General features: G+C 36.0%; 2 protein-coding genes across 2 annotated transcripts; both read left to right on the top strand.

Annotated features, from left to right (window-relative positions):
• Positions 1-4,786: 4,786 nt before the first annotated feature.
• On the top strand, positions 4,787-7,732 carry LOC126800215 (uncharacterized). The gene has a single exon (XM_050527530.1). The coding sequence runs from the start codon at positions 4,787-4,789 to the stop codon at positions 7,730-7,732; it is 2,946 nt and encodes a 981-aa protein (XP_050383487.1).
• Positions 7,733-16,725: 8,993 nt separating this feature from the next.
• LOC126800892 (auxin efflux carrier component 5) lies at positions 16,726-19,236 on the top strand. Its single transcript, XM_050528317.1, has 5 exons — positions 16,726-17,471; positions 17,573-17,658; positions 17,827-17,984; positions 18,925-19,001; positions 19,101-19,236. The coding sequence occupies exons 1-5, from the start codon at positions 16,786-16,788 to the stop codon at positions 19,171-19,173; spliced, it is 1,080 nt and encodes a 359-aa protein (XP_050384274.1). The 5' UTR covers positions 16,726-16,785; the 3' UTR covers positions 19,174-19,236.
• Positions 19,237-23,153: the final 3,917 nt, after the last annotated feature.

Here is a 23,153-nt window from a genome sequence, read left to right as displayed (position 1 = left end):
TAGTCTGTAAACTAATTGTGTTCCTTCTTTACTTCTATCAAGTTGGCAAATCTGATTTTCTTCAGTAAGCATAATCATTTCCTCTTATTTTCTTTCGAATTCGTCACCTATAATAATCTCAACCGGCTGCTTTTGGTCGAGATACATCAAAATGCCTCAAACACTTTGATACTCCCATTCGGCCTTCCCACTTAATTTACTTCCAAACTGACCCAGGCGATCGACTTATATTATTTCTCAAGTTGGAGTTTAGCCAAGCATCATTCCTACAACATTATAATGTTAATGGACTTTTTATTGCTGCAAAAGTGTTCAAGACCAATGGTCCTTATCTATTAATAAAGAAGAACTTGCATGTTTACTGTAATGACAACGGTATCATGTTTATACACTGAACTTCCTTGTATATCACCGGACTTTCTACTGTTGCAAAAATATTAGCTTGCAAGATATATCCATTTAACTCCCCATGTTTAATGCGAAAATACGTAGGGCAGGCAATCATTAAATGGGTTCAATTACTACTCTCGTTCTTAACTTGTGAAATTGCACACACATTGCTCTCTCAAATAAGGTAATACATATAATCGTGCATGCACCATGGTACCATTACTAATAAGAACTTTTAACTATGTGGCCTACCATTGTAACCAAGTAGAACCCTGATCAAAATGCAACACCACATGTAAGAAAGATAACTTCTAAAAAAACAACAAGCACCATTAGTGGCAATTTTTTTCATAAGAGATGCAAGATAGAAAAAAATAGTGAATAGTGATAATAAGGTGGTTTTCTCCGAGTTACAGCAACTTCATAACCAATTGAGTCCTACTAATTACTTAATGTTGCATTAAATGAACTTAAGAGGTTAGTTCTGATACATGAGCTTGAAAACTAAACAAAGTGCATAAATTTCTATACGTAACTACGTGACCAATTTATTTGATGCTCTGGATCCCTAAAAGTGGGAAAATATCGGCAGAGAACAAACCTAATACAACCTTCCATGTAAAATGTTGTAGATATGCTTTCACTCTCTTCTCAGCCAGTTGTCACAGGACATTCTTTATTGAGCTTGGGGTAGAGAATCTTATGAGCTCTTTCAAACCTAATTTGCTACATCATGAAACAAATTGTTATTACAAAACAAAGCTCTTTTTTGTGTGTTGTTCTTGGTTTTCACAAAAAAAAAATCTCGGCCTCAAAGTTTCAAGAAACATGAAGATCAAGGTATTTCTTAAAGGAATGATTAAATAAGTAATTTCAACTATTCAGTAAATAGGAAAATCCATAGAAGTTTTAACGCATACATTTAAGATTAAATAGACAGACTTGGATGTACTTGGATGTGTTCACATTCAAGCTATAATCTTCTCAAATACTCGATCATTTATTTCCACGTACTTATGAAAATAAATACATATAATGGTTACATCTCACATTGTTGGTGTACTTTTACCCCGTTAATTTGAAAATTGTAATGACATTTGATTTAAAAATAAGTTGCCAATCGTGGATGATAAAAAAAAAATCTCATCTTCGTCCGGTGGCGCACTCTAGAGTTTAAACTCCAAACCCTAGAGGCATTGTTGTCATACTAGCCTCGTTTATGTTCCCTCTATGAGGTGGTGTTTCTTCAGTCCTCGGGAAATTCATCATATATCGCTTCGGTGTAAGAAAACTGGTGGAGGAGATCATGGTCGTTGTTTTCAGGATGATCGATCGATTCTTATTGGAGTGGCTGGAGTTTGGTGTCGTTGTGGATCTGCCTTAGTCGCGAGTTTTTCGTGCTGGGTTGGGCACTTGGGCCTGATGTGGCTATGATTTCTTCTTGGGGTTAGGTTCATCTCACTGGGTCTTTCCCCTGATATTTACATTATTTATAGTTATTGTTTCATTATGTTGATTAGCCTTATCGCATATTTTGCTAGTAATAAATCTTTTGCATTAGTTTTACAGTATGGTAGCATGGCTCTATGCCCCGTATATGTGTGTATTGTTTAAACCCTATATAGGGCCATATACGTGTGCTCTAGGTAGGCAGTAAATTTCTTGTTTTATCAATTTGTCATTATTGGATTTCCCGCCTTGTGGTAGAGTGAAGTTGAACATAGTCAAATGTATTTTCGGACATCAACATTATAGAAAAGCTATATTAAAGACATTAGGATATGTACGTACTCGAGTTACATATTTAATATGAAAATGGTGAAAAGAAAAAAAAATGAAAAATGTCGTGAGAAGAAAAAAAAACAGAGAAAATTACATGGACACGGTTTGAAAAAAAAAAATATATATATATATATATATATATATATATATATTACGGCATAACTATATTTAATGTGAATATGGAGTTGTGTTGTATTTGTTCAATGTTCAATAATGTTATACTTTAGTCTTTGTTCGTTTTCACAATGTTTAGAGTGAAGAATAAATTCAACATGATTAAAATTTGTCATTATTTTATAGAGTGATGTATATGTTCACTGTGTCAAAACTCTTTATAGTATACTAGAGTCGACATAACAATAGTATGTTGTTCTTTATTAGTTGGTGTTTATAACAATGCATGTATTATAGTACGAGATATATTTGATACTATGTTGGAAATTCATCTAGATACTAATCAGGGGTTGATGCCCATTTCTTTCCCCGTGTTCCGACTTCCGACGGTTCACCATCAAAAGGTTTCAGGACAGCGGACCCCCTTTTACATCCAAAAAGGAAAGAAATGTTTAAGCTCTAGACAGCATAACCTTTTATCGTCTAACCATGAATTAATGTATTATGCACTACGTACGTTTGTATCATTACAGTATTCGTCTCCCTCTCTAAGGAGGTTACTACTTCTTACATGCATGATCATTCGGAAAACGGTGATCCAACCTCACATTTTGGTCTAGAGAACCTTTCGATCTATGCATCATGATCTATACATAAAATGCATGGACATAAATTTACCGATTGCGTTTCTAAGCTTCCAGCTGCTTGTGCTTTGTCGCATATATATCATTCACTCATTCAGATAGATCATAGATCGTATATGCTTTGGTGAATTATACATACTGCTGATAATGATCTATATATCTGATGCATGGATCGAATAAATGTTAAAATCATTGATCATCAGATGCCTAATTCGATATATATGCCATGGAGAACAATCACACTTCATCGATCAGGTGATTCTTCGGATTGCTACAGTTCCTTATGCATCAACCAACACCTGTCCTCTACTACGTACGTACCAACATCCATCGATCAATTATTTCACTCTGTCGAATGAAGCCATATTATATATATATATATATATATATAATATATATATATATATATAACTATCTTCTGTCAATACAAAGCTAGCTAGCGTGGCTATTCTCACTTTTTCTTGAAGATATATGCTTGCCAATTTGACATGAATGACTCAAGAGTCCAAATTATGTCTTCAACGAACATATCAACTCATAAGATAATGGTCGATCAATTAATTCGTTTCCAACTTACATGATTGCTTGGACCTATTCGTGCATGAGAAACCAGAGAATCATTGATTACCTTTCTTTCGTTTCGAATCAGGGCATACGCGACTAAATTTGTAGAGGCTCTCTCTTATAGGTATCAATTTTATATCAAAAAGAAAAGAATTCCTCATGTAATATGTACACCATATATTAAATGTAAATATTCGAATAGAATAACACCCAATTCATGTTTTGATATATAGGTGCCGTCCAAGGGTGTTTCCCATTGTCATGGTAAGAACCACACACTACTAGAATTTGTTCATTTGATCGAGTAGCAAGCAAACACTATATGGTGGTGCATGGCTCGTTGCTATATTGCATGCGACACTACTTTTGATCGAGTGGATCGCTACTAAAGAATAGAGTGGAAATGTTTTACGAAGCACGCCTGTAAAGATCGAAAAGGAATTGAGTAGGTGAAGGTACACATATTGGCCTCCATAAGGTGATGAAGACAAAGAGGAATGAAGCACAACAAAGGGGGAGCATTGATGACATTTCCTAGTTGGACTAGGAAACCAACCTTGCGGCAAGATCCTATGAGTTGGTCGAATCAAACATATATGGAAATATATATGGGATCATATATGGAGAGAATAAAGTATATTTGGGAAAAAATAGTTTCAAATATATTTAGTTTAAGATGTATTCCATATGTATTGTTTTTCCTTTTATATAGAATGATGCATTAGGAAAGGATTTAGGTTGATTACCTATTCTTGTACTAGGGTTAGGTAGTGCATGGCCGGGTGTGATATATATAGGATATATTCATGCAGTTGCTGTAGAGCCAAGAAGAGGGAGACACGGCCAAAGAGAAGAAGAAATAGAGAGAAGGAGAGAAAGAGAGAAAAAGAAGAAAAGAGGTGAATCCTTAGAGAAGAAAATTCACACAAAGAGAAGCTTAGTGCTAGGAGATCTTTGTGACTCCATTGAAGACCTTAGTGGCAACATCAACGTTCTTAGTGAGGTTGATCATCCGTGTGTCTACAACGATCTTAGTAAGGTTGTATCGACATTTGAAGCAACGATCTTAGTGAGGTTGTTTCATGCTTGATTGTGACTATCAAGTAAGAAGTATTTTACTTTTGAGAACTATATTATCATAGATTAAGGTGTAATCTTTGTAATATGAATTGTTCAATAGAAAAGTGAAATTCTTCTATATTTTCCGCTGTTATTACTCGTTATTGTTCTATCTTGTATTTTCAATTGGCATCAGAGCAGGTACTGGAGGTGTCCGGTAGATCTAGCTCAAGATGGAACGTCAAGGATTGAATCAGCCACCTTTGCTCGCTAGCATGGATTTTGCTCAATGGAAACTCCAAATGAGATCGTTTATATATGGCATTGACTTCCATGCATGGAGAAGTGTCGAACGTGGATGGAATCCTCCAATGAAAGAGGTTGATTCAAAAGCTCCTGAAGGATCGGCTATGCAAGAATTAAAAGATGAAGATGAGTGGACTGACAAGGAAATCAAAGCTAGTGAAGGAAATCACAAAGCTTTAAATGCTCTTTACGCATCAATGAGCAGAGATGAAAAAAAAAGAGTTCAGAATTGCGTTACCGCCAAACAGGTTTGGGATAAACTTTGTGTTTTAAATGAAGGTAATGATATTGTAAAAGAACAAAGATTACAACAATATTATTCTGAAATTGATGCCTTGAAAATGAGAGATGATGAAACTATTGATGATTTTTATAGTCGTTTTACTGATCTCTCTAGTTTATGTGAAAGCCTTGGAAGACCATTACAAGAATCCGATATTGTAAGGAAAATATTACGATCTCTTCCAAAGTCATACAGGATGAAGAAGACAACAATCCAGGAGCAATATAATCTAAACGAATATTCTGTGGACTTGTTGATTGGAAATCTAAAGGCTTGGGAGATGGAGCTGGATGAGGATGAAAGACCAAAAGGTAAGAATTCAAAAAATATTGCCTTAAAGGTTACTGAACCCTCAAAATCAAAGTCTGAGGATTCTGAACACAATGAAATATTACTGTTGACTAAAGAGTTTAAGAAATTTTTGAATCAGAAAAATAATAGGAACAAACAAAATAATCTTAATTCTAGGAGAAGTTTTAATAATAAAATTTTTGAAAAACGTAGTGAAAATTTCTCTCAAAGAAAGTATGAGTATGGAAGTAGTAGTAACAACAATAAGAAATGTTATACTTGTGGTGGCATTGGCCACATTGCTACTGATTGTGGGAATAAAAAGAGTGATTCAGGTAACAAGGCTTACAAGACATCTTGGAGTGACGATGATGATAGCTCCACAAAAAGGGACAAAACATTTGCTCTTGTATCTTCTTTCTCGTTAGATTATGCAGGTTCTGAAAATGAGGATCAAGAAGAAGATGAAGACAACAGCTATGAAGATAATGAGATGTTTGAATATCAAGCAAGAGTTATAAAAGCTGCAGAGAAAATTTCTGAAAAAAATCTTCTATTAAAACAACAAGTAGAGATGCTGGAAAACGAAAAAGTGAAATGGGAAGAGGAGAAACTGCACATGCGGACGAAAAATGACTATGGTGGTCAAGTGATTGAACGAAAGCATATGTTAGCCAAAATTCAAATGCTACAAAGTGAGGTAACAGAAAAGAATAATTTAATTGACTTATTAAACTCTAAACTTGGCAAGTTGCAGGTTTTGCTTGATGGAACGAATACCAAGGTTGAAAAGTTTCAACATAGTTCGAAATCACTATCTGATATTCTGAGTACAGGAAAAAGCTACAACGATCGAACTGGACTTGGATATACTGGTAAGAGTAGCTCAACTAAAAATCCGAATTTTTACACTAACTTTGTCCGTGAACAATCAGGTTCAAAGGAATGTGAGAAATACATTAAAGAACATGTAGAATCGGAAAAACTTCAGACCTCATTCAAATCAAATATTGTAAACTCGAATGATAGGTATGAGGAAGATATACAAGATATTCGAAGTAAGTTGAAAGAACATAGTCAGCTTTTACTTGATATCTCTCGTTTTGTTGGCTTGTCTAAATCGTATAAAGAATCTAAACAGGACGCAGATATGGTTAGGAGACCTTCAGGTAAGAAGGTTTGGAGAAAAAAATATAATCATGATTCCATAGAAGCGTTTTGTAATTTGTGCTATATTGATATAGATTATGAATCGAATGATATTAAGGCTACATGTAATGTTGCTATTACTGCATTATCTGCTAGACAAGAAGACACTTGGTATATTGATAGTGGGTGTTCTAGACACATGTGTGGTAACAAACATTGGTTTTCTGACTTAGAAGAATCAGGTGTGACAGGTGCTGTTACTTTTGGAGACGGGAAGAAAGCAAAAATTAGAGGAAAATGCTCAATCAGATCTCAGGATCTTAACTGCTTAAATAATGTTCTTTATGTTGAAGGTTTATCAAATAACCTTATTAGTGTTAGTCAATTAGCTGATGAGTATGAAAATGTCTGGTTTAACAAACGCCGTTGTGTGGTCTTTGACAAAGATGGTACAGTTGTGATGGGAAGGGTTAGATCAGGAGATAATTGTTATCATGTTGCATCTAATTTAAAATCTGACAACTCGGAATCGTGTTTCAGGACTAGCTCAGTTGAGGAAACCATGGAGCTTTGGCATAAGCGTCTTGGTCATCTAAACTGTCAAGATTTGCTTAGACTATCTAGTCAAAAATTAGTAAGAGGCTTACCTACATTAAGTGGTCGTACTGATGTTATTTGTGGAGGATGTAAAACAGGTAAACAAACTCGTGCAAATCATAAAGTTGTGAATGCTTCCTCATCATCTCAACCTTTGGAGTTGTTACATATGGATTTAATGGGACCTTCTGCTACTGTAAGTATGGCTGGTAAGGAATATATTTTTGTTGTTGTTGATGACTATTCTCGATTTACCTGGGTTGATTTTCTAAAGGATAAAAGTGAGACATTTGATTCTTTCGAAAAATTGAGTAAACAACTTACAGTGGAAAAACAACAAGCTAATCTTCAAATCGCTAGAATTAGATCTGACAATGGAACTGAATTTAAAAATTCCAGATTTTTTAAATATTGTCGAGATTACGGTGTGCTTCATGAGTTTTCAGCTCCCATAACTCCTCAACAGAATGGAATAGCTGAACGTAAAAACAGATCCCTATTAGACATGGCAAGGGTAATGTTGCATTCAACAGGTTTAAGTGAGAATTTTTAGGCTGAAGCTGTAAATACTGCATGCTACGTTGGGAATCGAGTTCTTCTTCGTTCAGGTACAAAGAACACTCCTTATGAATTATGGAAAGGTAAGAAACCTGATGTAAGTTACTTTCATGTTTTTGGAAATCCTTGTTATATTCTAAAAGACCGTGAACATCTAGCAAAATTTGCTCCAAGATCAGACTCAGGTATTTTTCTTGGCTATTCTCTAAACAGTCGTGCTTATAGAGTGTATAATAAAGAAACTCGAACTGTCATGGATTCCATTAATGTTTCTGTTGATGATAATTTTAATGAGTCCAATTTATCTGAAGAAAATCTAACGAGTTCAAAAGATGAGAATGTACACTCACAGGAAGCAGTCACAGAAGTGGATCAAAATCTACAACCGGTAGTAAAATATCGAACCAGATTCAAGCAGGTTAGAAAAGATCATTCATTCAATGATATCATTGGAGATACTGGTGAAGGCATGCGTACAAGAAGGAAGACAGTTGAGGTTACTTCAACCACAAAAGACGACTTTGAATGCTCCAACACAGAAATTGTGGACATCAATAAAGCTCTAGTAAGTTTTGTCAAAGAAAGAGTTAAAGAAACTAACAAATTAAAATGTTTTGGATTTGTTTCTTTGATAGAACCTAAAAATATCAAGGAGGCTTTGTTAGATGATGATTGGATCAATGCAATGCAAGAGGAACTAAATCAATTTGAAAAGAATGAGGTATGGATTCTTGTTCCTCGTCCTGAGAACACTAATGTTGTTGGTACTAAGTGGATTTTCAGGAATAAAATGAATGAACATGGCACAATCACAAGAAATAAAGCAAGATTAGTTGCTCAAGGATATTCACAGGTCGAAGGTCTGGACTTTGATGAAACTTTTGCCCCGGTGGCTCGACTTGAATCCATCAGACTTTTGTTAGCCATTGCTTGTCAACGTAAGTTTAAGTTATTTCAAATGGATGTAAAAACTGCTTTTTTAAATGGTGAAGTACATGAGGAAGTGTTTGTTGAACAACCTCCAGGATTCAAAGATATTCATCATCCTGATTACGTTTGGAAACTTAAAAAGGCTGTTTATGGTCTTAAACAGGCTCCTCGTGCCTGGTATGATAAACTCTCTACTTATCTTGTTTCTCAAGGTTATTTCCGAGGCACTGTAGACAAAACTCTATTTGTTAAGCATGTTGAAAGTCATCTCATGGTTGCACAAGTTTATGTTGATGATATTGTTTTTGGCTCTACTTCTAATGTTTTAGTAAAAGAATTCACTAGAATCATGACCAATGAGTTTGAGATGAGTATGTGTGGTGAACTTACTTACTTTTTGGGTCTGCAAATTAAACAAAATCATAATGGCATTTTTCTATCCCAATCAAAATATGCTGAAAACCTCATTAAGAAATTTGGTATGACTGAGAAGAAATCTGTTAGTACACCTATGAGTACCACCATAAAGTTATGTCATGATCTTGATGGTAAGTCTGTTGACCAAACTAAATATCGTAGTATGATTGGTAGTTTGATTTACCTTACTGCTAGTCGTCCTGATATATCTTACAGTGTAGGTGTTTGTGCCAGGTTTCAGGCCAATCCAAAAGAGTCACATTTGGAAGCTGTTAAACGAATTATTCGCTATATTTCTGGAAGTATAACATGTGGTGTATTTTATACGTATGACACTAATGCTGAAATTGCAGGTTATTCTGATGCAGATTGGGGAGGTAACTTGCAAGATCGAAAAAGCACAAGTGGAGGTTGTTTCTTTGTTGGTAAGAATTTAGTTGCATGGCATAGTAAGAAACAAAATTGTACTTCATTGTCTACTGCAGAAGCTGAATATGTTGCCGCAGGGAGTTGTTGTACTCAAATGCTTTGGATGAAGAATATGCTTAAGGATTATGGTATTCCACAGGGTAAACTTGTGATTTTCTGTGATAATACAAGTGCTATTAATATTTCCAAAAATCATGTTCAACATACTAGGACTAAACACATAGATATACGTTATCATTTCATTCGTGAACTTGTTGATAAGAATATTCTATCATTAGAATTTGTTTCTACTAATTATCAATGGGCAGATTTGTTCACCAAACCTCTAGATACAGAACGATTTCTGACCTTACGTAATGCCATTGGCATTTGCTCTCAATATTGACAAATAACAGTCTCTCTGAGTACCTATGTCAAGGTAATCGTTCCTTGTCCTTGATCTTATCTTACTATAGATGAGTTATTGCATTTTACATGTTTGTTCTTTAGAGCCATTGACATTGTTACTTTGGATCTCTCATCTAGTGTTCTCAAATATTATTTATGATCATTGGCCAGTATGTTTGATTCTCACGTACACATATTTCATAGTGGTGGATAAATCTGAGTTGAGTCACCTAATCAGGAGCCGGTGTAGTTGAATACATGTTATAGATTGTGACTGCATGCAAAAAAAATAAAATAAGGAATTTGTGCATGCAGTCTTAGGCCAGGCTAGTTCTACATCTCCAGGAGTTGACTAACTACTCGACTCCTAGAGGAATGGACTGGTTTGGTCTCCCCGGAGGATATGATTTCTTTAGGCCAGGCTAGCTCTCCTCTCCAGGGATTGACTAACTACTCGATATCTGTTGGAATGGGCTGGCTTGGTCTCCACGGTGGCTGAAAAAAAAACACTTGTCTCAGCAATGTACTGAGCTTATATTATGAAAATAAGAAAAATACGAATTATGATGTTATAAGGCGATTTACTGGAGAGATAGGGGGGAGTGTCGTTTAAGTTGGCTTGCGCATTTAATCACTCCTCATTTTCTTTCCCATTATGAAGTATCCTCATTGCACATCACATCTTACTATTGGCTAATGGTCATGTGTATTACTCGAGGATGCATGTTTGTGAGATTGATAAAGTGTATTGTCTTCCTCAATAAGAATGTCCAGGTAATTGTCATAACTCCTCCTATAGTTGTATGGTCTGCTTGGACTTGTATCCATAATCTTGACATTGTGTACTGTGTACTTCCTTAGGTGTCATGTTGAGAGCTCATTGCGTGTATGGTCCAAAATTGCTTTTGTTTCATAGTTTGGTCTACATCCTTGATTTTTGTTTCGAACTCTAGGTATTACTAGAATTATCCTTGTCTATGCAGGTAAGTGGTTGTTATGTTCACATTGTGGTGTTTAGTTTTCCCTACATACCGTAGATCACTTGCATTGTTGATCATTTTATTGTATCGATTTCGTACTCATGCGTTGGCTATCTTATGGTTTTTGGTTCATGGGTTTCTAATCTTCTTTCTTGCCGTATGCATGTGTTCGATTTCCTTCTAGGAAAGAGTTAGGTACTCTCTGTGATTTGATCTATCATCTAGTTCATGTTTTAGAAGGAAATATCTTCTAGGCTTTATAGGTTGCTGCTACATCTTTTGTTTTGCCGTATACATCTAGGTTTGCATGTTGCATGCATTGGTGGGCAGGAAACTTCTCGGAATACTCTCCGTTTGCAGCCTCATGTTGTGTGACTTACCCTTCTCCTCAAGGCATGTAAGATGTGCATGTATCTTGATTGGTTCTCTTTCCTTGTGCAGCTAGGGTTGCTTGATATTCTTCAATCTTTGATTTCCTGATTTTTGTTGATACGTGCTTGGACTTTAATGTGATTTTCCTTTTACTCCGATTTGCTTTAGGGTTTATGTCTTTGTACCTCTCTATATATAGTTGTCTCCTATGTGCTTACCTTCACATCCTACTATCTCTTCTACTATCTTCACGGTTTGTGTCAAGTGTGCAGGACTCTCTATCATGGATGGAGCCAGGAGCAATCACCACAACACAGATGATGCACGACGTGAAGCTGCCTCTCGTCATCAACAAGTTGAGTCTGTCCGTCCGCTGTTGCATGAAACTGGTCATGACAATGTCACAAGGCAACTACATCGAATGGAGGCTGCCATACAACTGCTCGTGGATCTCGGGTCGGAGACACAATCCATACTGCGGACTACCACTGCTCCTGCTGGACCTCCTGCCTATGGTTCCTTGTCAAGCTCGGAGGGACTGTTTCCTTCCTCTTCTCTTCCGACGGAGGGGAGTCCACTGTGGGATACAATCTTTCAAGAAAGAGAGCGTCGTGCAGAAAGAAACATGCTTGCCACTCGGACTGCATGGTTGGCTGATCACGAACGTCTTCAAGGTCCTCAACCACCTTCCCAAGCCATGGCAGTTGTCCCTGCTGCTCCTCCTTCCCCTCCACCATCAAATGGTCCTGCCTTTCAGAATGGAGATCTCACACCTCATGAATGGACAAATTACAACTCCATTGGTGGACGTCGGAGGAGTGCTCGGCGTGGACGTGGTCATCGTGGTGGTCATGCCTAGGCTGCTTAGGCCCTCTCCTCCTTTGGCTTCATCACCTTAGGGGGAGACATCAAGTCCCTAATTACTATTCTAATGCTTTAATTTGTGTTATTTTTGGTTAAGAACTATTTTCAATTTGTTTGGTTTGCTTTGTACTCTAAGTGCTATGCACAAACTATGTTTTTATGGTTATTTGCATTCTAGTGCTTCTATTGGTTATTGTCTATTTGAACCTATGATCAAGTCACTTGATATCTTGAAAAGGATGATCATTGATTCTTGACTTCAAGTGATATATTCTCTTATGGAGAATTAGGGAGGTTCATCTTATGATATAAGTTAGGTTTTCGTTAAACTTGTACTTATGAGGTTCTTTGTGAGTGTGTAGGTACTTGATGGTAAAAGGTGCATGGAAGGCCAAAGGGGGAGATTGAAGGTACACATATTGGCCTCCATAAGGTGATGAAGACAAAGAGGAATGAAGCACAACAAAGGGGGAGCATTGATGACATTTCCTAGTTGGACTAGGAAACCAACCTTGCGGCAAGATCCTATGAGTTGGTCGAATCAAACATATATGGAAATATATATGGGATCATATATGGAGAGAATAAAGTATATTTGGGAAAAAATAGTTTCAAATATATTTAGTTTAAGATGTATTCCATATGTATTGTTTTTCTTTTTATATAGAATGATGCATTAGGAAAGGATTTAGGTTGATTACCTATTCTTGTACTAGGGTTAGGTAGTGCATGGCCGGGTGTGATATATATAGGATATATTCATGCAGTTGCTGTAGAGCCAAGAAGAGGGAGACACGGCCAAAGAGAAGAAGAAATAGAGAGAAGGAGAGAAAGAGAGAAAAAGAAGAAAAGAGGTGAATCCTTAGAGAAGAAAATTCACACAAAGAGAAACTTAGTGCTAGGAGATCTTTGTGACTCCATTGAAGACCTTAGTGGCAACATCAACGTTCTTAGTGAGGTTGATCATCCGTGTGTCTACAACGATCTTAGTAAGGTTGTATCGACATTTGAAGCAACAATCTTAGTGAGGTTGTTTCATGCTTGATTGTGACTATCAAGTAAGAAGTATTTTACTTTTGAGAACTATATTATCATAGATTAAGGTGTAATCTTTGTAATATGAATTGTTCAATACAAAAGTGAAATTCTTCTATATTTTCCGCTACTATTACTCGTTATTGTTCTATCTTGTATTTTCAGTAGGTCAACTTAATATGCATACCCCTTCATCTATATTGGACGTGTTGCGGAGATTAATGGGAACCATCTCTTTAAACAATCAGAAATATGCTTACATATATATTTCAGCCAGGAAGCTGCAGGTAGTTAGCAACTACTGTAGTCTGTGTACGTACGTATTGGAGTCCCATGCAAAACAATAATACGAATATAAATAAGCTTATTCGCAAACGTGATCTAATCATATCTACATGCAGTAATGATATCAGGCTAGGGTTAAATTTGCTATTTCGGGCCGTATTAATTAAACAGCTACTTACAGTTATAAATCGAAATGTAACCCTAGCTTGCTCGTACATACCAGTCAGTCACCTTGCTATACCAAATATATGCATGTTTAGTCATATGTAAGTGTACACGCGAGTTGCTGCAATCAAAACCTGAGCTGTTATATATCTCTTCGATCCCTAGCCTCTTTATTCAACTAGAAAATCTATTTGAATTTCTAGCTACCTACGTACTCTGCCTTTTCGATCTTTACGACTTTATGTACATATATTAATTAACCCTGTGCCAACGTAATGATCGAAGTTGCTTGTTTATGACTTTGTAGAAAGAAAACAAAAACAAGCAGAGCTTTATAACCAAGGACAAAAATAAGCTAGTGAGCTACACTTTTTGTATGATGGATGACTAAGCAAATAGCCACGTACATAAACATTGTTGCAATCTATCGATTGATATAAGTTAATTAGATATACGATTAATTACCTATTAATTTGTATTCAGGAAATCTTTGCAATTGACAAAGACAGTTTGCATAATGGTTCTACGAATTCCTAATTGATTCATTAATCAAAAAGCTTAATTATTTATAAAATGGGTGAATCAATGAATAGAAGCCAATAAAGAAAGGAACTAAGGAACCACCATGCCTCTCGAATAAAAAGCAAAGTGATCGATGACAGAAGACAAGAACCCTTTTGATTAATTAACATATATTGATGGACCAAAATTGTCGAGCTAGGAACATGAAAGTGAATGAATATGCGTACGTACATATAAACAGAAACCCTTATTATGTGGCTATACGGAACCTTTTAACTACGAAAGGATTAATTAGAGAATACACCACAAACAAAGGTCATTCACAATAAAGAGGAACGTGTGCTCTCTAGCTCTAAATGAGCTCCAACTGCGTAGGGTTATAGTGCTATAGGGCCTAATAAGGGTGGACAGGATTATATTTATATAGTAGCCATTTAGCCCTGACAGGACCAACAACCACAATTCACCTCCAATTGAAGGAGCTTCCCACGTGAGTTTTTTTTTTTTTTCAAAAGAAGATCTAATGGTTTAAATTATAAACACATTTTTTATTTACACTTTAAATAACTTAATTATTGTGTAATTTTTGAAAATCATTATTTAAAACTATAAATTTCTAAAATGGCTAAAATTTAGCCATACATTATCGGAGATGGTTCAATGAAAATAATATTTTAGAGGACTAAATTATAATCATGACCCAAATATAACTCTCTTTATTGAAGATGACTAAACCATCCGATTAATTTGCAACACTGACAACTCACTCAATATCTCCACCATTAGAAATCAATATATATTGTGCGTGTATGAGAATAATAATCATATTTCACATCCCATCAATGGAGAGCACATACAGATTGTGCGTGTGTGATTCAAAAGAAGTCATTACAAATACAAAACGAGAACAAAAACTTGAATGTAATCATGGCCTGATTATTTGGGGGAAAAAAGTGGAACATATTCCATATGCTCATCATATCGACGGAGGGCGTATATGTTGTGGTTGATGAAATTGTAATTGATATGTGCTTGCCAATATTACCACATAAATGGTATCTACGTATTGAGCCTTATATTATGCAGCAAGTTGTCATTTGTTGCAGCATCACCTAAAACAATCTAATGCATGCCTGAATAAATCAGCGTCTGAATTCTACAAGAAAGAAAGCTACATATTTAACTGACCAATTTGGCAAAGGTGCATGGGTGGAATAAATGCTGTACTTCGATCATTCATTATATTCTATAAAATAAAAGATCAATACATATATGTAAAAGATCATTCCTTATATAAAATAAAAGATCTATATATATATATATATATGCTGATCGGCCACTATCGATCAGAAGGTCATTATGTGAAAGCAACTCTTCAATCTGAGGCACTCACAGCTGCAAATTAGCTAGACGCATCAAGAATCCACGGCATATATCGAACACCATATGCACCCACCTTATTTACCAGCAGCTCTCTATCTCTTGCTGCTGCATCCACATAATTAGTGGAGCACAAATATCATCACGTTATTCACGTACCTAGCTATGTGTTTGAACTCTGGGAGAACTATTGACAGAATTATTTTATCATTTATATATGTTGTGTAAAGAGCAAATCGATCACTAATTGTTTCAAATTATAATAACAACAACAATGGGCGGACGCCAAACTGCCAAAGTTTTGAGATTCATGGACCCTGCAAGTTCTTTTGGGAGTAGCTGGATCTCAACTAGGTTTGATATACAGTATAGATTTTAAGCATTAATTACTTAACTAGCAACAGTTATAATTTGCAATTTTAAAGTTTAGAGTTCGATCGAGACGCATACTGGAGCAAGTAGTAGATTGAGGCTGATCAAGAATTTAACCTAAAACAAATTATTGGAGCATATGAGCATATTGGAGCATTGCGCAGAGCTGCAAGTGGTAGACATCGCTATACAGGCAGAGCTGCAATGATGCAAGACAAGATGTGAGAGCAAAATGTGAATAATACGAAACATATTATTTAAGCTACATTTAATTGTTGAGTTGTGGTTATTTCTCAATGGTATTTGACATTAATTTCAGCATTAATTGCTAATTTTTTGACATTAATTGTTGATTGAAGACTTCTCATGTTCTGCATTAATTGTTGATTGAAGACTTCACATTCTGCATTAATTGTTGATTGAATACTTCTCATGTTTTGCATTAATTGTTGATTGAAGACTTCTCATGTTTTGCATTAATTGTTGATTGAAGACTTCACATTTTGTATTAATTTTTGATTAAAAATTTCACATTCGTTTAGCTTGTTAAATAGGCAGAAATATTGCTCTTCAGTGTTAAGGAAAAATAGTTTCTTTCGAACTAGTTTCATTCTCTTTGTTATTCGGTCTTCATTCTTCAACACAAATCAGTGTGTTTGTTTTGAACGTCTCTTGTTGGACTGATCACTTATACTGCATGTTACATCTTTCCAATAACATCAATCCCTCCTAAAAAAAGAGAGGAGAAGAATAAACCGCGAACAGAACAAAGTTTGCTTTGTCCCTCCATGCACAACTCGCACGTATATATAATACCCCAATGTATATTCAATTAGCAATAGTCTTTCAATCGTATTGCAGTACGTACTACTAGCCATATATACAGTGCTTAGAAGCTGTTAAGAAAATCATGATAGGATGGGAAGATGTTTACAAGGTGGTGGTAGCCATGGCACCACTCTACTTTGCACTCATTTTAGGTTTTGGCTCCGTCAGGTGGTGGCACATCTTCACCCCTGAGCAGTGCGGCGCCATCAACCGCTTTGTTTGCTTCTTCACCCTTCCACTCTTCACGTTCGAATTCACTGCTCATGTTGATCCTTTCGAGTGGAACTATCGCTTCATTGCGGCCGATGCCATTTCCAAGCTCATAATCGTGGTTGTGCTAGCGTTCTGGGCAAAGTGTAGTAGCAAGGGAAGCTATAGTTGGTCAATAACAAGCTTCTCTCTGTGCACTCTAACTAATTCACTTGTCGTTGGAGTGCCCCTAATGAAGGCCATGTACGGCCCGATGGCAGTTGATCTTGTCGTTCAGTCTTCAGTGGTGCAAGCTATCATATGGCTCACGATGCTTTTGTTCGTCTTAGAATTTCGACGGACGGGGCTAAACATCTCTTTGGGGTCGAGTCATGATACCCGAGTTCAATCAGTTGAGCAAGGCGGTAAAGATTTAGAGGGAATGAACGAGAGCACCCTGCAGGCTTCAGCTTCTTACTATTACTGGTCTTTAATGAAGAGTGTGTGGCTCAAACTTGGGATGAATCCCAACTCTTATGCAGTTTTCATTGGAATTGCTTGGGCTTTTATAGCCAACAGGTAAAAACATACATGCACCGATCGTAGATTAATATTACTGTATTTTCGTTCTAATAGATGAATAGATTACAAACTGACTGTTGAAAATATATATTTGTCAGGTGGCATATTGAGTTCCCAAGCATTATGGAAGGGTCTGTTTTAATCATGTCGAAGGCCGGCACCGGAACTGCCATGTTTAGCATGGGTGAGTACTTACGAGTACTAAACTCGATCACACGCGAGAACATTTTAATTCTCATCATGTTTAGCATTAGCGAAGTAGCACGTACTGACGTACGTGCATGATGAGCTTCTGGCTTTCAAAGTAAACTTTAAATGTTCTTATGATTTGTGTTCGTCATTGCGAGTCTAGGTATCTTCATGGCACTTCAAGAGAAATTCGTAGCTTGTGGGACAAGCCTAACGATAATAGGGATGATTTTAAGGTTCATTGCCGGACCGGCAGCCATGGCTATCGGCTGTATCGCTGTTGGCTTGCATGATGATGTTTTACGTGTCGCTATCATTCAGGTAATCAACCAAATCGTCTATATGAGCTTATTTATTTTTCAATCTATATAGAATCATGGTCTATAAATACGTAGAATACGTAGAACAACACTCATATCATCACTTCTCATGGAATAATGTCATTCCATTCCGTTCCATGACCTAAGAAAGGTGGTGGCTCCATTCCATTCCATGAGCTGCCAAGCAAATATGATCTATGTGGCTAATAAGCTGAGCTATACGTTACTATATATATAGTAAATATTTCCTTGTCCGCTATATAGAGTCCATTTCAGGTATGGACGTCTATAACTTAAGAGGTACGGATTTCCATTTTTTTGTCAAATTTCCGATCGAGTTTTCACATCTCTACCTTCTAGTTCTTAAGTAATAATGTATTAATCACCTCTGTAAATTTTCAATCAATTTGGTAATCGTAACAAAATGTTTATCATGAAAAGTGCATGCATACCTATCGTGATACTCTCTATTGAACATGATGAGAATCAGAGAAGCCATGACAAACATTATGGATTAATTTGAGAGCACATTTTGCACAAATAAATAAAGAAAAAAAAAGCTTATATATATATATATATATATATATATATAGTTGTAAGCCATGCATTGAAGTTTTAAATATTTATGGGAAGTTCGTAATTTGATATACACAGTGGTCGGATCTGACTAGCTCTCAACATGCAGCACAGAGATTGTTAATTGCTGGTGGCTTTCTTGTTGGCCAAATAACAATAAAATTTAATTCTAATCAATCTTACGAAACCTTCCTGCTTAATGGCTAATGTAATATTTGGAAATGCACCTTATTCTTTTATCTTCTTTTTTTCTGAAAGGGTGCACCTTATTCTTAACAAGTTGATAACTTACTAGTTACTATACATGTTATGTTTACATACGTTCGTCATTTTTTATGGGTTGCTATAATTAATAAATTCTGCAGGCAGCATTACCACAATCAATTACCTCTTTCATATTTGCCAAAGAATATGGACTTCATCCAGAAGTTTTGAGTACTGCGTATGTGATCTCGATCTCAACTAAATTGCAACCTATTTGAGTTTCTTCTTATGTTCCCAGTTAAATGGTTAATCACTTTCGCTTATTGATGGCGTGCAGAGTGGTATTTGGAATGATAGTGTCTCTTCCAGTGTTGATCGCCTACTATGCAGTTTTAGAATTTGTGCATTGATCAGTCGACCATCTCCTTTGACATAGTAGCTGCTTCAATCAAAACATCTAGAGGTTTCTTGTTTCACATTTTTTTAAATCTAATTTGGATTGAAAATTTTCGGCGGTGGGTCGACTAATTTAAATTAGTCTATTTAGTTGCCAAAAACTTGTAATCTAATTATCCTTATCCTCCAAATATCAAGAGAGCTCGAGCAGTAGCTATCAATGGCCTCGATTTACGTACTCTCCGTAGGTGGTAGAAATAAGTAATTAAAGGCTACCAAATTAGTTCGGAAAGCTTTCTGTAATTTGGTATATATGGATCATCTGATGCTATTCCATTGATTCATAGCCAGTGAAGTTCGTTTTTGATCAACAGAAAAAAAAAACCAGGAAATTTAACAGCCAATTAAGTCTGAGAACAAATAAGCTCTGATGTAACTAATGAGTAGAATGTCGGACAAGAGTACGTGAGAATGGTGAGATCAGAAACATACAGATCAAAAATAGTTCAGAGTATTAAAGATGTCTAATATCCAAAAGTGTATCAACATCAGTTTCAAACTTTCAATATAAAGATGTCTTGTAATAGTTCAAAATTAATTAATTTCCACATTTCAGATCAAAAATTATTAGGGGATATATATAGGGCTGATCGAGCAATGCAAGTGACCCAATAAGCAAGTAAAAGAATTTTAGAAACCGAGTGTCTAATTGTAATTGGGGTTTGTAACTGATATCCAATTGCTGGATAGTTGTTTCACTAAGAATCAATCATGGTGTATCAGAATTTTCTTAAGTTTCTCGTGGTGTTTGATACCCATATTTATCGATGTCACAACAAATTTGTTGTCATTGTGATAATCAAGATGATGTTTGGGTAAATATAGTTCTATTAATTGTAATTACTTCACCTATAACATTTTATAAGATTATGAATAAATAGTTGTTAATGTGGTAAATTTATTTAGTTATTTGTAAATATAAAAAAACACATGTTGTAATGTTGTAATAACCCGAAAAATTCATATCTAATTTCCAATGAGTTCACGGATATTATTAAGTTGGTAGTTGTCCAATTTTATTAGCCGAGAATGAAAACGAAAGGGTTCGAAATATTAATTGTTCGGAAACGTTCAATTTGACGAGTCTAAGAGTTGACTTTTGACTCATTGGGATTCTTATGAAACTTCTTACATGAAAATCGTAGAGCTTGTCGATACGAATTAGTGGACACGTGGCACGCCTAAATTGGAGTTCGTATGAAGAAGTTACGAATCAAAAGATATTTGGACAATTTTGGAAAATAGTATAAATAGGGGAATTAAAGAGAAAAAAGGGAGAAAATAAAAAATTCGGATTGGTACTGTTCACACCGGAAAAAAAATCTAGAAATTTCTCTCCCGAGCAGCCGACTTTGGACCGCCGGATCTCCGTCGTCCAGCCACCATAGAGCGGCACACCGGTCATGTTTGAAAGGTTGCTGCATCCCCTGTCGATTGGTGGTAGCGTCATCCGCCATCTCGCCGCCGTTTAGGAGCGGTAAAGCCCAGAAGTTCTCCCGAAAAAGCATATTTCGCCGAATTTCAACTCGTCGGATCTCCCTCCTCCGACAACCAATCGGTACGATTCTTGTTTCATTTTGAAGGTCTCATTCCATACTACAAACCCTCCAAAATATTTAACCTCAATAGTTGTGTGCTAGGAGAATCGAAGAAAAGAAATTCTAGGTTTTTTAATTGGGGTTTTTCGGTTCTTGTTAAATTGAAGTGTTTAGGCTCTCAGAATTAGACTTTATGATGAACTAGGAAGTTGTTAGAAATGTCATTTAGATTGTGGTGGTGAAATTTAGTGATCATTGGGGAACAGTGACGCCGCATGAATGATACTGTGAATAGTGTTCTGTAACAGTAAATGTGAATAGTGTTTCAATAAAACAATAACTGTGAACGGTGCCATGACAAACAGTAATTGTGAACCGTGTTTTGGTAAAAACGGTAACTGTGAATAGTGTTTTAGTAAAAACAGTACATTGGAACAATGATTAGTAAAACATGAACAGTGTTCTGTGAACAATGTTTTATGAACAACATTTAGATATACTGAAATCGTCACCTGATATTTTAAGTATCATTTTCTAAGCATTTATCATGCTATTAGGTGACTGACGAAATGAGTGAGGAAATTATTTTCAGTGTCGTGGAAGTTGCACGCAAGAAAGAAAGTGAGTAAATTCTCACTTATTTACGAATCTACCATTGCGGAGATTCAAGATTATGCTAAATTTTAAAGAATGAAATACGACATGTATATGATATAGTAGAATATATATATTGGTATAAATGGTAAATATGTACATATATATAGTTTGTTATATTATATACTGTTATGATTTCGTTGTGAATATGTTCACGTTGGTGATGAGATTTATATATCGAGCATATGATTTGATTTGTACAATATGACATGATGAATATTGTACGGGGTTTTAACATTACGTTTTGTTAAAACGTGATTTATGTCTTCGGACGTGATTGATGTCTTCAGACGAGTTTTTGTCTTTGGACGTGATTGATGTCTTCGAACGAGTTTTTGTCTTCAGACTTGATTGATGTCTTCGGACGAGTTTTTGTCTTCGGACGTGATTGATGTCTTCGGACGTGTTTGACATCTCGAAACGTAGCCTTTGGCCGGGCTAAAGTTACGATACAGTTAGAGTTCTAGTTTGTCTGCCGGAGTACTGCATGTGAGGTAACACATGAGGTATCGGCTCATGAGTACTCATATTTTTAGATGTTGGGTAGCATGAGGTTGCCCAATGTCGACGGTGTACTACATGAGGGGTAACAAATGTGTACCTGCGCTCATGAGTACCCGTGTTATAAATGCATTTGGGTAAACAGAGGGGTTGCCCAATTTCTCATGAGCACTTTCATTTTCATATTTTTGGACAACCAGATGGGCCGTCCATTGACTCATGAGTGCATTTATAATTGATGTTTTGTGATTTTCGTATATATTGATATGTGGGTGGTATTTGTTATTTTACTCATACGAGCTGCAAAGCTTACCGGGTTTGTGTTTACAATCCCGGTGCACCAATTTAATAGTGTAGGGGATAACTTCGCAGGTGTGGATTAACGGGAATCGACGGACCGCTCAGAAGACTTGGAGTTGTTTATTTACATCATGTGGTCAGGATTTTGTGTGGATTATACATTTCCATTTGTTATAATGTCGAATTATAAATTTAGTTTGTAATAATCGGTTGACTGAGTTGTATTTTGAATTCAGAGATGATCCGCTGTGACTTTTAAAATGATTTCAACTCATTGAGATTGTTTTAGTGTTTTTCATGATTTCGAAATTTGAGTTTTTATACTCGAAATTTTGGAGTCGTGACAAATGTTTTTCTTAATATTGTAAATTTAATTTAAAAAAATTAAATTGGTTTAAAAAATTTGTAATTAAGAGTATGATATACCTCAAGTTATTATTAACGACCCCCGGTATAAGAGTCCGGTACAGATTTACTTTTTTCTAGTTGTGCAGAGAAAGAGTTATGGGAGTTATTTACCTATTTTACTTTTTTATCCTTGAACCAACTTCAGAGTTCTCTACTTTTCCTAATATGATTAGTACTGAGAGGTACAGTCCTGGTGTATGCCTGTCTGGCTCAGATAAATTATTCCTAATCCCGGAAGAGAAAGGGTTTTATTACTAGTCCTTCAATCGATCAGATTTAGTAGCTTATACATATGTTCACTGAAGTATCAATTCTCATCAGAACAAGCATGGTTCAGCAGTATGTTAGCGAAGAGAATTTAAGTGGTTAGAACTTAGAAGTGAAACGAACTGGAGTACACGAGGGAGCCAAGAGGCCAGATTGCGACGACTTACTCATCAGATTAACACTCACCTTTTATGAGGGGGATTGTAAGATAGATAGCAGCCAACCTCATTCTTTCGTGTGGAATTTTGATAGGAACTCCATAAACA

The sequence above is a fragment of the Argentina anserina genome, chromosome 6, assembly GCF_933775445.1.
Source record: "Argentina anserina chromosome 6, drPotAnse1.1, whole genome shotgun sequence".
NCBI lineage: Eukaryota > Viridiplantae > Streptophyta > Magnoliopsida > Rosales > Rosaceae > Argentina > Argentina anserina.
The sequence above is the reverse complement of the archived record's forward strand: the minus strand, read 5'-3'. Positions and strand labels throughout refer to the sequence as shown.